The 17,850-nt window shown below is 47.9% G+C and overlaps 1 protein-coding gene across 12 annotated transcripts in view; it reads right to left on the reverse strand.

Moving 5' to 3' along the window:
* hth (Meis homeobox homothorax) overlaps positions 1-17,850 on the reverse strand; it is a 541,136-nt gene that overhangs the window by 213,945 nt on the left and 309,341 nt on the right. For 8 of the 12 annotated variants that reach the window (XM_086532857.1, XM_043026120.2, XM_043026125.2 and 5 more), the window contains one exon: positions 560-610. The exons of the other annotated variants lie outside the window; for them this stretch is intronic. In XM_086532857.1, coding sequence (XP_086388983.1) covers positions 560-610 — 51 coding nt within the window. The remainder of the gene's footprint in view (positions 1-559; positions 611-17,850) is intronic. 12 annotated transcript variants of the gene reach the window in all.

Below are 17,850 nucleotides of genomic sequence, written 5' to 3' on the forward strand. Positions count from 1 at the left end.
ACGTTCTGCCCCTCCCAAAACAACGCTGGTGCCCGTGTGACCTTGCTTATGGAACAAGACGGGGGGAAAAACTTGCAATCGGGACTGCAAACACTACCAAAGGAATACCTGCAAGCAAAATCGTAAGCAGGTCGTTCAACAATCAGGAAAGGTCGAAGGGAAGGGGGGGGGGTGTAGGAGATGGAGGGATAAGATATATATATATATGTATCTATATATATATGTATATATATATATATATATATATATATATATATATATATATAACGAAAATAGGAGTATCAGTTATTTGATCTTTTTCAAAAATTAACCTACATTAATCAATCACTACAACGAACAAGAACAAAAAAAAGAAAAAAAAATACAACACAAAAAAGAAAATCTAAAAACAAAACAAAACAAAACAAAACAAAAAACAAACAACAACAGAACAACAACAACAATAATAAGAACAATGCACCAACATCATTGTCCACAAACAACAAACAACAACAAGAACAGCGCCAAGGGCAAGTCACAACAGAGAGGGGCAGGCAGAGAGGGTATTGGGGACGCCTACCTTCGAACTCGTGAAAAAGGCGAGAGTGTAGTCCAGCTGGGCTCTTCTTACCTGTGGGGGGAGAGAGAGGAGAGGGGGGGTTAGGTCTTTGCAAGCAGGTTTATCAAATATATGTAAGATAATACATACATATATATATTCTATGAAGTTTATGTATATATTTTTTTTTCTCTGGTGGGGAGTTAGGTTGGTGTCTTTGCAAGCAGGTAATAATAATAAAAAAAAAAATGTATATGGATAAATACATTTTCAATAAAGCAGACTTGATCAATCTTTTTCCTGGTGGGGGAGTGGAAATAAAAAGGAGAAAAGGAGGGGGGGGGGGGATTAGATCGGTGTCTTTTCACAAGCAGGTAATAAAGAAAAATATACATCACCCTACAAAGACAGCTTTAACAAAATGGATTCATTATCTTTCCAGGTGGGAATGGAAAGAATGAGGATGGGGGGATGTCAGTGTCTTTGCAAGCAGGAAGAGAAACAATATAAATGAGATAAAAGGGTACATCCTTAACAAAATGGGCATGACAGAATGGCGTTCCTCAAAACTAACGCTTTCGTTCTTTCTATCGTTAATCTTTATCATCAAAACTAGTCTTTCATTTACAGCCTTTCATTTTTATTTCATTTACATTTTATTTTCCTTTATTTGCATTCCTATTTCAACTCCAACTCCCGTAGTGCTAATTTCAAACCCAATTACCGATACATCCCCCCCCCCACAAAAATACCCCTTCCGTACCCCACCATAAACCCGAGTGCCACCGGTTCGAACGCCGATAAATTAACAGGTACGGGTGCCAGGTGTGCCACATCGCCCGTGCCCAACCAGCCTCTCTGCCGCTGGCGCCCGTGTCCCCATCACCACCCGAGTCCAGCGCTGGCACTTCCTCAGGATGGGAGTCCTTCCCTTCGACTTAATACCCCCTCCCCCCTCCCCCACCCCCTCGAAGAACGCCTAGCTCTCTCGATCCCCCAACACGGGTCGGGTCGTTCGGAAAAGGGGAAGTAATAGGGGAGGGGTTCTTGAACCATTTCTGACTGAGGGGAGAGATGCGAAGAGAGGGAGGAGAGGGAATGGGAGATAGGGAGAGAGGGAGAGAGGGAGAAGGAGAGGGAGTGGGAGATAGGGAGAGAGGGAGTGGGAGAGAGAGAGAGGGAGAAGGAGGAGAGGGAAGGAGGGAAGGAGGAAGGGAAGGGAGGGAGAGAATCCTCCTCGGAAGACGGCTTCCCGTATCCTCCCCGCGGGAAGACGATCAATCTTCCTTCATTAGTCCGAATCCTCCCCGCGAACGGCCGTCGTTCTCCCGCCGCGCACGTCCTCCCGAGGCGAAGACGTTCCCGAGGAAGCCGAGAAGCCTGACAAAGATCGCGTGACTTGACCCCCTCCCCCCTCCCCCTCCCCCCTAGGCTCGCGGCGGCTGTGACGGCGGCGGCAGCGGCGATTGGGATCCGCCACGCAGGTAGCGGCCGCGAGGTAATCGAAGCGGCCCTTTTTAATCATGGGTTCGGGCGGCGGGCGCGGGCAGCCGCAGCCTCGCGGAGGAGAGCGCGGCGCCCTCCTCCTGCCCCGGCCGCAGCTGGCTCCTCTGGGCCGCCGCCCGACGGTCCCTGCCGCCTCTGCCCGCTGGGGGTGGTGCCAACCAATCAGATTTATGGATGCCAGCTGACAGCCAATCGGGTTTATGGATGAGTCGGCTGGACCAATGGGAGAGACTGTCAGGTGCAGGGGGTGGGGCCGGGGCATTATGGGGGCGTGGCCTGTTGCAAGGCTGGGTCAGGCGGGCACTGCAAGCTGCAACACACCGCTGGCGCCACCACACTGCCAACTCTCACACCACGACCCTCCAAGACCCTCCGCCACCACCACCTCCTCCTCCTCCAACACTCGCCACCACCACCACCACCTCGCCGTCGCCACCACGTTGCAACATGCAATACGCGCGGCACTTCGGAAGCCACCGCGAGGCCTCGCTCGGGCAACGTCGCCGCTGCGCCCCTCCATCCACATGGGGCATCGACACACGCTGACGAACCTACCCACCCCACCACCGCCCCTCCTCCTCCCCCTTCTCCTTCCCTGCCCCTTGCCCCCTGCCCCAAGCCCTCCCCCCCCCTCCCTCCGACCCTAAGCCATGCAACATTGAGCGACACGACCACACACCAGCGCCTCCCGAGCCCACCAACACGCTGCCCTGACACGGCGACGGCGACGACTACCGTGTCGTCCTGGTTGCGCTGCTGCCGTCCCGACGCCCGTCCCGATAACGAGGTCGCCTTTTCTGTCTTTGTTCTACCTTGGTTTGCAACAAAGGAAACAAAGACAGTGCAATGACACACTTCAAGGCGTATTAGTATTATTTTTTAAAAATAAAGATAAAAAATATTTAGTGTTAAATTATGCTAAAACAACAGTTACCTCATTATTACTTATATCATAATTATTGTCGGTAAGAAACATGATTTTGATGACAGCAGTTAAACTTAATAATAGTAAAAACAACAATTTTGATAACAACACAAATATCTCCATCGCCATGATAATAATAATAACAATGATAATATTATCATTACTAATAATAATAGGAATAATTCATCATCTTGCTTTGAATAATATCCACAATATAATTATCACTACTGAGTTAATCATAGCTATAAAATAATTGTAATAATAATGCAAACAAGAAGAGTAACAGTAGTAGTAGCAATAATTGCAATTGCAATGAAAATTACAATAATTACTAAAATCAGTGTTAACTATTGCAATTCTTCTTTTACTATTATCCTTATTAGTTTCATTATAATTATGATTATCTCTCATTATCATAATAATAATATTGATGAAATTAATAATAATAATAATAATAATAATAATAATAATAATAACAATAAAGATGATAATGATAATAATAATAATAATAATAATAATAATAATAATAATACATTTGTTAATATTAGACTAATGTTAATAAAGTCCACTGATAATGGAAATAACAACGATGATTATTATAATAATAACAAAAAACATAAAAACAAATTAAAAATAAAGATAATAATAGTAAAATAACAATGATGATAATACAATTACAAGATACCTATAACAACAAAACAGATATAACAACAATGATAACAGATAACAATAACAACAATAATAAAAATTCTATGATAATTAATAAAATTTTAATAATAATAATAATAATAATAATAATTATAACTGTCATTACTATTATTTTCCTTATTACAATATTAATATCAATGATAATGATAATGATGATGATAATGATTATGATAATGATAACAATAATTACAATAATAAAATTAACGATCATAAAAATATTACTATGGACAACAGTAATAATAATAAAAAAAACAATAATATGACAATAACAACAATAATAACAATAATTATAATATTAATATCAATAGTAATAATGACAATAATGATCATAAAAAAAATCAACAATAATAATGATAACAATAATGAGGAAGAAAAAAATATATTATGCAAAAATAAACAAGAATGTCTATTTAACTAATAATGTTTTCCGTTGTTAACGATCGTCTTGGGTAGCAATCATAATGAGGGTAACAATAACAATGTCAATAATAGTAATAGTAATAATAATAATAATAATAATAATAATAATAATAATGATAATAACAATAATAAATAATAATAATATTATTATTAATACTAATGATGATGATAATAATGATAATGATAATGATAATAATTATAACGATAATAATAATAATAATAATAATAATAATAATAATAATAATGATAATAATAATAATAACAATAATGATAATAATCATAATTTCAACAACAATAATAATAACAATAATAATGATAATGATAATAATAATATCAACAATGATAATAAAAATAGTGGTAGTTGTAGTAGTAGTACTAGCATTAATAGTAATAGTAGTAGTTGTAATGGTGGTAATATTAGAAATAGTAGTAATAGTCCCAGTAGTAGTACTAGTAGTAGTTGTAGCAATAGTAGTTGTAGTAGCAGTAATAATTACCACAGCAAAAACAATATAATTTTCATCACTATTATCAATATCATCATAACTATCACCATCATTAATATTACCATAATATTATCATACAACAACAAAATAGATAATAACAACAATTCTAAAAACGACAAAAAAAAGAGAAAATGGTGGAAAAAATGAATTAATATAATCTTTATGAATGAAGTAATCCTCATTATCATAATAGCAGCTATAATTATCATCACACTCTTCATTATCATAATACCTATATATCTATCAATCAATCCATATCTATCTGTCTATATGCTCATAATGCATTACAGGTGCGTGTGTTATATTATGTGCATGCACGTGTGTGTACGTGTTGTGTACGTGTGTGTGTGTTTACGTGTGTGTACGTGTGTGTGTGTGTATGTGTGTGCGTGTATGCATGTGCGTAACAAACACAAACACCCATTCTCCTTCTCCCTCTCCCTCTCCCTCTCCCTCTCTCTCCCTCTCTCTCTCTCTCTCTCTCTCTCTCTCTCTCTCTCTCTCTCTCTCTCTCCCTCTCCCTCTCCACGTGCCCAACTCTCTATCCCATCATCTCCATTTCCTTCTCCTTCCCCTTCCCCTTCTCCTTCTCCTTCTTCTTCTTCTTCACCTTCTTCTTCTTCTTCCTCCTCCTCCGCCGCCGCCGTCGCCGCCCACTCCCCGTCTGCGCGCTTCTCATTCGCGTCACGTCCCGCTTCCTCCGCCGACACCGCCGCTGCCTCCAGGACCCCGCTCGTTAGGATGCGTCGCCCGTTGCCAATTAATTACAAACGGTGCTGTTATCAGTGGAGTTACCAATCTGGGCGCGCGGGCGAGGGGCGGCCGAGGGGCGGGCGAGGGGCAGACGCCGCGCCGGCTCCTGAAGGCCAGCCAGCCCCAGCCAGGCGAGCGGCCGTCCCCGCGCAGGGACACCTTTCGCTCGACGGCGCCGCTCGCACTCGGGACTCCTACTTCCCTCCCTCCTACTCGACGCTCATGCTCGGGGGACTCGGGGACTCGGGGACTCGGGGCTAGGACTCGCACCCCTCATTCTCTTACGCCTCTCACGCTTTGCTTTTGTTGTTTTGTTTTGATTTTTGGGGGTGAGGGTGTAGGGGGAAGGGGTGAGGGTGAGGGTGAGGGTGAGGGGGTGATGGAGTGAGGGTGAGGTGAACCATGCAGTCGGTGGACACACGCCATGGCGTTACCGGAGTTCTTTCGTGTTTTTTTTTTTTTTCTCTTCTTCTTTTGAGGGAAGGGGTGGGGGTGGGGGGGATGGAAGGGGAAGGGGGAAGTGAGGGGGAGGTGCATTCGGGACCTGAGGATATACGGTCCGCAGCCACTCTATGGACTCGAACCAAACCCCTTGAGGCTTAAGGACTCCCATTAAACCCACCTAAATCCACCCTTTACACTTCACCTGTGACATCCTTCGCCTCTGCCCCTCCCGTCCCCTCCATTCCCTCCCTCCCTCCCTCCCTCCTTCGGAACCCCGTCGGTCACCAGTTCGGCCATCCCGCGTCGCTTTGAACTAACTTATATAATATTTCCTTATCTCGTCCTTCTCATCATCTTGGCGTCCCCCCATTAGCAGGTGTGTCGGCCCTCCCTGTGGCTGATGAGGCGCCCTTAGTTGGCCGGGCGACACTTACCTCCTCCCCTTAATTCGTCCTCCCATCCCCCCCCCACCCATCCCCACCCCGTTCCCCTTCCCCTTCCTCTCCTCCTTCACTACCCGACCCTCCTTCTCCGCCTCTTCTCTTTAGTCCTTCCCTCTTTCTCCTCTTCATTTCCTTCACTCACTCCCTCCCCCCCCTCCTAGTCCCCCCCCACCTGGGTGACGACCACCGCAGTCGCGAGGTATTATAAAGAGATTCTGGGAACGACCTGCGAGCGCCCCTTCGACACCAGTACAAATCGGGACGAAGTGACCACTTGGCGAATCACAACGACCTGCCTGCCCACGACCCCGCAGCCACGTCCCTGCCCAACGCAAAGGGGAGAGGGAGATTGGAGAGGGGAGAGGGGAGAGGGGAGGGCCGAGGGGGAGGGGGATAGGAAGCTGCCGGTAAACAGATTACGACCCGCGAACGACTCGGGTGCCACTTCCGACACTTTGGGACAGGCAGGCGACGACGCTTGGAACTAACGACTCATCTAGACGACCATACCCGCTCTTGTTGACACAATACCTCGATTAAACCGAAGAAGCATTACGCAGGTGCTTAAAAAGGGAGCGGAGGGGGAGGGGGGTAGCGGGAGAAGGGGAGATGAAGAAGGTAAATTAAAAAGATGATAAAGAAGAAGACGAAGAAAAATAATAAGAAGAAGAAGAGGAAAAGGTAGAAGACGAAGAGGAAGAAAGGCTAGAAAAGGAGGAGGAGGAGGAGGAGGAGGAGGAGGAGGAGGAGGAGGGATGGAGGTTGTAGTAGGGCAGTTAAGTCGTTAATTACCCTGACAGCGAGATAAAACAGCCAAGGAGGCTATCACAGCCACACTGTTTAGCTTTGCTAACCTTGGTACACACAGGTATTCAGGGGAGAGGGAAGTAAGTGTGTGAGTGTGAGTGTGAGTGTGTGAGTGTGTGAGTGTGTGAGAGTGTGAGTGTGAGTGTGAGTGTGAGTGTGAATGTGAGTGTGTGTATGAGTATGAGTGTGTGTGTGTAAAGAGAAGAGAGGAATTCAAGAGAGTGGTTTCTCTCCCCTTCCCCTTCCCCTTCTCATGTACCCGCCCTTCCCCCTCCTACCGTCCACTCCACCCCCCCCCCTCCACCGGTCATCGTTAGCGGCCGTAACTTAGGCAGATAAGTAGGCTGATCAGGGCAATATGCAGTCACATCAGCAGAGGTCAGCTGATAACGCAATGCAGGTCAGAGTGAGCAATATGTGAACGGGTTGAAGGGGAAGGATGGTGGGAGGGAGGGAAAGGGTAGGAAGAGGGAGGGGGAGGAGGAGGAGGAGGAGGGATGAGATGGGGGGAGGGTAAGCTAGTTGGTCATGCAGAGGCTCGCAAACCCTCCCCCAGATAGCCCAAGATCTAATGGGGGAGGGGGAGGGGGAGGAGAGAAACAGGGAGCGACTAGGAAGAAGAAGAAGGAGGAGAAGGACGGGGAAGGAAGGAGGGGGAGAGGAAGGGGAAGGGGAGGGGGGGGGCTGAAGCCATGCTGACCGTACGACGACGTTTTGTTAAGATCATTACTGGCAGTGGGCGGGAATGCCAAGCAGGTGCCCCCATTACCCTCCTGGGGGGCACGAGGGTGGGGGGGATGGGGTGGAGGAGAGGGGGAGGACGCGACAGCCTCCTCACACTCCTCCTCCTCCTCCTCTCCCTGCGCCTTCCTGTTTCAGGAAAACAAACTTCGACCCTCCCTCTCTTCCTCCGATTTCTTTGCTTCCTCTTCCTCATTCCTCATTCCATCTACTCAACCTCCTCCTCCTCCTTCTTCCCCTTTCCTCCATCTCCACCTCCACCTAAACCCCCACCTCTTCCTTCCCTTTTCCCCCTTCCTCCACCTCCTTCCCTTTCTCCACCTCCTTCTTCCCTTTCTCCCCTTTCCTCCACCTCTTCCTTCCCTTTTCCCCCTTCCTCCACCTCCTTCTTCCCTTTCTCCCCTTCCTCCACCTCTTCCTTCCCTTTTCCCCCTTCCTCCACCTCCACCACCACCTCTTCCCTCTTCCTCCTGACGAAGAGAGCACCCCCCCTCTCCCCCCCTCCACCCCCCACCTCCCCTTCCTCCCCTCCGGCCAACCAGCCATGCCGCTCCGATATCAAAACAGAAGCAGCACATTTCTCCGCTACGAGATCGTGTGATCGCACTTTTTTCCCCCCGGCCTCACCGCAATCTAATCACCGACGGATGTGAGAGCATTTCAGACTCGCAGATCCATGACGATGACGATGACGATGACCGTACTCTCTCTCTCTCTCTCTCTCTCTCTCTCTCTCTCTCTCTCTCTCTCTCTCTCTCTCTCTCTCTCTCTCTCTCTCTCTCTCTCTCTCCCGGAAGAGAGCAGCCGCCCAACACCGTTTGAACAGCGTTATTGCTAGCAACATTAACAGCAGCAGACTGATTCGGAGAGATACATCGTCACGTTATGCTGTTCTTTAAAGCTGCCTTGGCCGGGCTTTAAGCCGAGACTCCGGCACAGCAACTTCAACGGCCCCGCACACACTTGACTGTTTCCTTCTGCCTCCTTACCTGCCCTCCTTGCTCCCCCCCCCTCCTCCTCCTCTTAACCCCCTCTTCATTTCCTCACCCTTCCTTTTCGGCTTTCCTACCCTCCTTTTCACTTCTCTCCCACTCTCCCCCTCCTCTTTCCTTCCTAACTCGTTTTCTCTCCCCTCCTTCCTACCCTACCCTTCTCTTCTCTTCCCTCCCTCATCCCTCCTTCGTACCCTCCTCTCCTCTTTTCTTCCTACCTACCTATCCTCCTTTCCCTCCCCTTCCTCCCTCGCTTTCGCTTTCCTTCCTTCCCTCCTTCCACGACTTGAGGCTTCCGAGGCCTAAGCACGCGGACACATTCCTCACAAGAGAGTACCAAGAACGACCCGGTCGTCCATTCCCTGAGACGACCACCGCAGTTTCGCCCGAGTGATAAAAATGCAACCCCGTTTTTCCTCCCGCGACGAGAACAAAAACAAAACAAAAACAACAACAACGATCATATACCCCCAAAAAAAGAGCCGACGCCACAAAATAATTCCATTTGACAACGTTCGACAACTTTAAGGTTCATTTGCATGAAACCGCCATCAAATTATATCTAATCAGTCACTCGGGTCATTATGTATTCGCGACATTCCTATAAATACCTCAACTGACAATAAGTAGAGATAGACCTTAAAGAGTTTTATTATTGTATCAATGGCGATATGAAGCATTAAGTCAAGCCAGGAGAAACACTTAGCATTGTATCTTAAGATAAGGTCGGTCGTAAAACCGAAAACGATTTTTATATCTGTAATGTGTACGTGTGTTTATATGCGTGTGGATGTGCGCACTGATAGGTGTTTTGTGTGTGTGTGTGTGTGTGTGTGCGTGTGTGTGTGTGTGTGTGTGTGTGTGTGTGTGTGTGTGTGTGTGTGTGTGTGTGTGTGTGTGTGTGTGTGTGAGAGAGAGAGAGAGAGAGAGAGAGAGAGAGAGAGAGAGAGAGAGAGAGAGAGAGAGAGAGAGAGAGAGAGAGAGAGAGAGAGAGAGAGAGAGAGAGAAACGAATGAGAGACAGAGACGGACCGAAACACAGAATGAGGAAAAAGAAAGAGACCGAAACAAACTGATAACGAAAAAGAGAGAGACAGAGAAACGAAAAAACGAGAGAAAGAGAGAAGAGGTGTCGGAGCCAAAAGCACGTCTTCTGACCCGCACTCGTTGGTCGGAATTCGGAACAAGTTAACAATTAATTACAACTTGGTCATTATCGCAGCACACAGGATAGGTGCCGGCGAGAGGTTGGGCGTACAAGCCCCCCTCCTAACCCCACGCCCACTCCCTTCCCCGCCTACCCCTCCCCCTCCCTCCCTTCTACTTATCCTCTTCTCTCTCCTCCTACTTCTTTCTTCTTCTTCTTGTTCTTGTTCTTCTTCCTCTTCTTCTTCCCGTTTCTCTCTCCCTCACTTTCAATCACCCTTCCTCTCTCTCATTCCTCTTTTCTTCCCCCCAACCCCCCTCCCTTTCTCCTCCTCTGCTTTCTCACTCCTATTTTTCTTCTCCTCCTCCTCCTCACCCTCCCCTCCCCTCCCTCCCCTTCCAGCCCCCTACCCACCCTACCAAGACCATCCCCTCCTCCTTCCCTCAGAGTCGATAGATAACTGATAGACACTCGATCGCGCTGAAGAACGGCGAACGACAAGGAACGGGAAGTTAACGGCAGACGCTGAGAGATGGCGCTCCGTTGCCTGATTAGCAATGGCGATAATTTTTTTTTTTTTTTTTTTTTTTTTTTTGGGGGGGGTCGACCTTAATTTTGTAATTTATCTTTTAGTTCTCTTGCTTTCGATCTATTTATTTTTTTCTATGTAATTTTATTATCACTCACTCTCACTCTCGCTTTTTCTCTTACTCTTACTCTCACTCTCACTCTTACTCTCACTCTCTATCTCTTCGCCAATATATTATCATCTCTTTCTCTCGAAGTCAAAGAGATGAAAGAAGTTTCAATCTCGCTGAATCGTTGTCATTATCATTAGCAATAAGTTTGGCATCATTATCACCATCATTACGGCTATTAAGACCCACCTAAGCATTTCTTTTCCTCTTTCTATCTTCCCCTCTCTTCGTATCGGGAAAAAGGGAAGAAGCAGAAACGAAAGAGGGATAGGAAACAAAGTAAATAGCAGGATAATAATTATATAAAAATAAAAATGAATTTACAGAGAGAGAGAGAGAGAGAGAAAGAGAGAGAGAGAAAGAAAGAAAGAGAGAGAGAGAGAGAGAGAGAGAGAGAGAGAGAGAGAGAGAGAGAGAGAGAGAGAGAGAGAGAGAGAGAGAGGGAGAGACAGAGAGAGAGGTATGCCCTAATTTGCATCAGAAATTAAATTTCGTGAGAGACACAGACAAATCGCGGACATTGTGTGCAACAACGGTATGCTCTGGGAATAGACTCGACTGGAGCCACAAGGACCTTTTATACCCCCCCCCCCTTCTCTCTCTCTCTCTCTCTCTCTCTCTCTCTCTCTCTCTCTCTCTCTCTCTCTCTCTCTCTCTCTCTCTCTCTCTCTCGCTTACCCTTCCATTCCCACCTATATTCCCAGTCTCTCTCCTTCACTCTCTCCCTCCCTTCGCTTCTCAACCTGAACCCAGACACAAACTCCAAACATATTATCAAAACCGAGCCCCTGAAACTTACCCGCGTCCCCTCCCCTATCCCCCTCTCCCCCTCCCCCTCAGCGTCAGGGGCAGGTGGCGGCGTGCCCCTCGCAGGTGCCCCAGCGTGGTGCCAGGGGTCACCCGGCGGGGGCTTCGCAGGGGGCCGAGCGAGCAGCCCTCTGGTGCCGCGTCGCCGCCCGCTGTAATGCCAGTAATGGGGCTGTAATGTGTCCACTACCAGGAGCTCTGATTTATGCCCGCCCGCGTCCCCGGTGCCTCTATTTCTTTAATGCTTCGCGGGAGGAGAGGGAGGAGGGAGGGAAGGGGAGGGAAGGAAGGAAGGAAGGGGAGGGGGAGAGCTAGAGGAAAGGGGGAGGGGGAGAGCCAGAGGGAGGGATGGAAGGGGAGAAAGGAGGGATGGAAGGGGAGGGGGAGAGCTAGAGGGAGGGATGGAAGGGGAGGAAAGGAAGGAAGGAAGGGGAGGGAGAGCTAGAGGAAAGGGGTAGGGGGAGAGCTAGAGGATGGGGAGGGGGAGAGCTAGAGGAAAGGGGAGGGGGAGAGCCAGAGGAAAGGGGGAGGGAGAGAGCTAGAGGAAGGGGGAGAGAGCTAGAGGAAGGGGGGTAGGGGAGGTGAGGGCAAGGAAGGAGGAGAGCCAGAGAAAGGGGGCTGGAGGGGAAGGAAGGGAGGGAGGGAGAGAGCCATTGTTAAAACATTTATTCACGGGATGATTTTGACGGGTTCTCCACACCTGACGGCCAGGCTGGGGGTGGGTGGGTGGGGAGAGGAGGGAGGGGAGGGAGAACAGGTGGGGACAGAAGAAAGGAGGGAAGGGACGAGAGACAAGAAGGAAGAAGAGAGAGGGGAAGAAAGAAGGGAAAAGGGGAAAAACAAAAAGAGGAAAGGAGAGAGAGAGAGAGAGAGAGAGAGAGAGAGAGAGAGAGAGAGAGAGAGAGAGAGAGAGAGAGAGAGAGAGAGAGAAAGGGAAGAAGAAAGAGGGAGAGAAGGACGAGAAGGACGAGAGGAAAGCGGGCAAGAGAGGCGAGAGACATTTATTGCATCGCGTGACCTCCGAGTAACCAACCGCCACCTGTCTATCAAGTCGAACACACGAGCCACACCCAGGCGGTCCAGCACCTTTGGGCGCAAGGCTTTCCCGAAGACGCGCTTCGAGGCTTTTGACTGAGCTTCGAGCAGGCTCTCTAATTCACCCGAGCCTAGGCTACATTTCCTAACGGCCTGCATGCAGATTTCACGTCAGATTTCACTTAGTACTCCAAAGTCTTTAATTTCACGCAACTCTCATCTTGGTCTTCCGTTGACATGTATATCATTTCTTACTTTGTAAATCCACGCGATTTATATATATATATATATATATATATATATATATATATATATATATATATATATATATACATATATATATATATATACATATATAAATATATATGTATATATATATACTTTGGGGGTAAATCAGCACAGACAATAAATTTGTAAACACGAGAACAAATGACCCACCAACATCTGTAAAAGTGTAATTGGAATATAAAATGCTAATGGAGATGGATGAGGATAACAATAACGAAAGGCAATATAAAGCTAACAAGAGTAATAATTAAGAAGATAAGTATCAATAACACAAATCACCTCGCGGAAATAACGAAATACAAACAAACAAAAGCAAAAAACAAAAACATCAAACCGGCTTCCCCATAACCCCATTACCTAACCCTCTCTCCCCCTACCCTTACCCTTCCCCTTATCCTCCCCTCTCCCCTTCCTCAACCCCCCCCCCTCCATTCACCATCCCTTTACCCCCTCCCTCGTCACCCCCCCCCCTTCTCAATCCCCATTTCCCCGGCGCACCAGGGTGATATAGCGGACCAAAAGGTGATTGGCAGTTGTAAACGGCTTATTTACAAGCCTCCGACCATTATGTCATTACCGGAATTACCTGGCCGGGGGATTTAACAAGGAACTCGGTGGATTTTTATCTCCACTATGTTTTATGGTTGCCACTCCCTCCCTCCCTCTCTCCCTCTCTCCCTCCCTCACCTGTCCCACCCACACACCCCACCTTCCCCTCACACATAACCATACACTTTGGTTGACGTGTTCACGGACATGCGGACACCGTCTTGTGGCTTCTTAATAGACCTCTTTCTCCATCTTCCTTAGGTCTAAAACGCGGCGGCGATAATGATCTTCTTCCTGTCTACCGGATCTTCCACCCTATTTTCACCCTGAATGAATACACTTTTTTATCCTTTCACTCTCGGAAGTAATCATAAATAATAAAAAAGAAAAGTGCCAAGTGTAACTCTTCCATATTCCACGCCCTTCCCGGGTCCCCTTCCCTACCTCCCCACCCCCTACTCCACGCCCTTCCAAGCTCCCACCCCCACCCCCACTCCCTCCCTCCCTCCCCTCCCTCTTGTCAGCCTACGAGAAGACTGACAACGTTACTGCTGACAGCCCGATTCTGACAGCTTTTCGGGGCTCGCTGATCCACAGCGGGAGGCTCGCTAAAATAAATATATAGTTTGGAAAAAAAGGTTTGTGTGTGGGGAGAGGGGATGCTAGTGTGTGGGTGTGTTTGTGTTTGTTTGTGTATTTGTGTTTGTGTTTGTGTTTGTGTTTGTATGAGTGTGAGTGTGAGTGTGAGTGTGTGTGTGTGTGTGTGTGCGCTTACGCGAGAGCTTGTGTATGTGTGCGTGTAAAAGCCTACATAAAAGCAAGCACATCAAAACAAAAATACCAATCACACTTAAAACAGACACAACCGCACACGCTTTGCCCTCCTCATGTTTGTCGGCCCACCCAGCCTACCCAACCCTACCCTACCCTACCCACCCCCGCCTCCCTCCCTCCCTTCTCTCTCTCTCTCTCTCTCTCTCTCTCTCTCTCTCTCTCTCTCTCTCTCTCTCTCTCTCTCTCTCTCTCTCTCTCTCTCTCTCGCTTTGCTCGCGTACTCTTACCCACATTCATGCATTCTTGTACACACGCATATACATGGTCACTCTCCCCTCTTTTACTATCGGCCATATGTCTTTCTCTCCCTCTCGACCCTTCACGCTTTCCCTGCTTCGCTCTCTCTCTCTCTCTCTCTCTCTCTCTCTCTCTCTCTCTCTCTCTCTCTCTCTCTCTCTCTCTCTCTCTCTCTCTCTCTCTCTCTCTCTCTCTCTCTCTCTCTCCCTCTCTCTCTCTCTTTTCTCTCACTCCATTCCTCTTTTTTATCTCTCTCTATTCCTTATCTCTCCTCTCCTAAGAATACAAAAAAGAAAAGCAAAAAGAAAATCATCCATCGCTTTCTCATGCACTCCGACACCGCCGTCAGGAGCAAGAACGAACGAAGCCTTTACCCATAACGGAGTGAGTGAAGAGCGTGCTAATTTTAAGCCCATTTCCAAGAGAGTAAAACAGCATTTTCGTCCATACCGTGTGGACGGAGAGGGAGAGAGAGAGAGAGGGATGGAGGGAGGGAGGGGGAGGGGGAGGGGGAGGGGGAGGGAGAGGGAGAGGGAGAGGGGAGAGGGGGAGAGAGAGAGAGAGAGAGAGAGAGAGAGAGAGAGAGAGAGAGAGGGAGGGAGGGAGGGAGGGAGAGAGAGAGAGAGAGAGAGAGAGAGGGAGGGAGAGGGAGAGGGAGAGGGAGAGAGAGAGAGAGCGAGGATGAGGGGAAGGATGAGGAAGAAGGTAGGACGAGAGGGGAAGCGGGAAGAAGGGAAAGGAAGGAGGGAGGAGGAGGAGTAGGAACAGAAGCTCTTAAGTATTTTCAAGGTTAAAATGATTTTCGAAAATATGAAAGCAAGAAAAAAGGTAAAGTAATTTATTTTTACTTCTCCCCTGTGCCATTCTTCGTTTCTCATTAAATGATAGTTCTCTTTGTTCGTTCGTTCCTTCCAATTCTCCCACCCCCTTTTTTTTTATTTTCCTTTCTATTCATTCTTTCACCTCACACCCTCGCCTCGTCTCCAATTTCTTTCAATGTTTCTTCCTCCTTCTTACCTCTCTATCTTTCACAGGCTCTTCATTCTTATTCTTCTTATTCCACCTTATCTCCCTTTCTTCCACATGCTTTTTCATCCCCTCCTCCTTTCACACGCTCTTTCTTCCTTCTTTTCTCTCTCTCCCTGTCTTTCTCTCTCTCTCATCCTCCCTCCCTCCCTTCTTCCTTCGTTCCTTCCCTTTCTCCCTCCCTCCTCCCTTCCTTCCCTCCCTCCTTCTTTCCTTCCTTCTCACCCTCTTATCCTCCCACCCTCTCACCCTCTCTCTCCCTCCCTTTATTCCCGTCTGCCAGCGCGTCTCCCTCCGCAGCAGCAGCTAAAACGCACAAGAAATCCTGGATCCTTCGCCTATTTTTTCAGCCGTCAATCACCCAAGAAGTTGCTTAGATTGACAGTCGCCTCCGCCACCGCCGCCACCAGCGAACAGGGGAGAGAGAAACGAAGCAAGGTAGATATGACAGCGCCGAAAGGAGTGCTGTCTGGTTGTGTGTCTGTCTGTCTGTCTGTTTAATCCGTTTTTTTCTATCTGTTTGTCTGATTGTTTTGTTTTGTTTGTTTTTTCATCTGGACGTTAGGTGGTTATGGTTGGGATGGTTGTCGGAGTATTGCTTCTTCTCCTCTTTCATTTATTCTTTCTATCCCTTTTTCTTTCTCGTTCTCCTTTTGGATCTTTCTCTAACTCTCCTTCCCCCCCCCCTCCTCTCTCTCTCTCTCTCTCTCTCTCTCTCTCTCTCTCTCTCTCTCTCTCTCTCTCTCTCTCTCTCTCTCTCTCTCTCTCTCTCTCTCTCTCTCCGCGCCGTGTGTAGTAAGGGGAGTAAATCTCAGGCCATTGAAGAGAATTACTGCAGGTGCCAATGAAACGCATATCTATAATGACCGAGCCTCAGTAATCAATATATTAATGACCTGCTATTTGAAGCTGATATACCCGCGAGAGATCCCCATGCAAGTCGAGGTACGTTCACACACACGCGTACACACATATACACATACACACACATACGAACACAAACGCACAGTGGAATACACACACACACACACACACACGCATACACACAGTCGAATGAACACTTATATGAACACAAACGCAAAGTCGAACATACACACGCACACGTACACACTATCAAATACACACACACACACACACACACACACACACAAAAGAGAGCAACATCCCTCTTTCTGGTCGGTCGCCGTTGCCTCGCCTCCGATCCCTGTCCTGCGCTGGTCCCCGTCCGTACCTCGGTGGCTGCGTCCTCAATAACAAAGGCAGGCAGGCAGGCAGTGGCACTACCTAGCTCGGCGGGCAAGAACTATGACACTCCCTTTAAAGGACTAACCAAATTGGTGTGATAAAAGCCTTTGATTCCCATGCTCCGCCCTCATCACTTCCTTCCTCTGTTTTTATTCCTCCCTTACCGTTTTTTCCCCTCTTTCTGTTCACTGTTTTTGGATTTGATTCCCATATTTCCCCTTGCCCCTTCCCCTCCCCTTCTTCCCCCCTCCCCGTGCGGGCATCCACTCCACTGGATTTTCCTCTTTCCCTCTATCTCTCTATTTTCGTTTTATCTTTATTTTCTCTCTCTCTCTCTTTTTTTCTTATTCTTCCTGTTTTTCTGTCCCTATTCTTTCCCGTCTTATCTTTTCTCCTCTACGTCTTTTATCTCCTGCCTTCTCCCTTTGTCTATCGCTTTCTCTTTCACTTTTCTCTTTCTCCCTTTTGTCCTTTCTTCTCCCTCCTCCCTCCCCTCCTCTTTCTTACTTCCTCTCTTCCTCTTTCTTTTCCCTTTCCCTCTACCTATCCCTCTCCCTTCTACCTTTCCTTCTCTCTTCTCTCTCACTTCCTATCCCTCTCCCTCCTACCTTTCCTTCTCTCCCCTCTCTCTCTCTCACTTCCTATCCCTCTCTCTTTCCCCTCTCCCTCTCCCTCTCCCTCCCCGTCCTTCATCGTCCCTTCGCCCTCGAGTATGACAGACAAGCTGGCGCCTCCTTGGGCCGTGAGTCCGATTGTTACATATCTGGGATCTAGGTGCGGGTGACAAGGATCCATGTTAGGTTCCATCTTATCTCCCAGGAATTCCAGGCGGCGACCAATCACGTGACGGGATCCCGGCCTGGAAGTCTGCTTTTGCCACACGGGGTTCATGGATTTTCTCGAGTCTCCTTTTCGTTTGTTTGTTTCCCCTTGTTCGTAGGGGGGGAGGGGGGAGGCGAGAGGTACCTATCACCTTCGTAGGGCATCCCCCCTCGCCCGTCCTGCCCGTAGTCACGACGGGCATCGCTCCCCCACGCCGACGAAGAGGAGGAGAAGAAAATAAACCAGAAACGTCTTGGAGATTCCAGGCAAAATTCCAAGGCGGGGGAACGGACCAATCCGGTGGCGCTGTGTGTTCCAGAGCATCCGGGTGGCAAGACGTCTCGCAATTGTCTTGGGAAGGGGATGCGCTCGGGCGGGCG

Source organism: Penaeus japonicus, unplaced genomic scaffold (assembly GCF_977035675.1).
Source record: "Penaeus japonicus unplaced genomic scaffold, GWHDUDI00000001_assembly GWHDUDI00000038, whole genome shotgun sequence".
Lineage (NCBI taxonomy): Eukaryota > Metazoa > Arthropoda > Malacostraca > Decapoda > Penaeidae > Penaeus > Penaeus japonicus.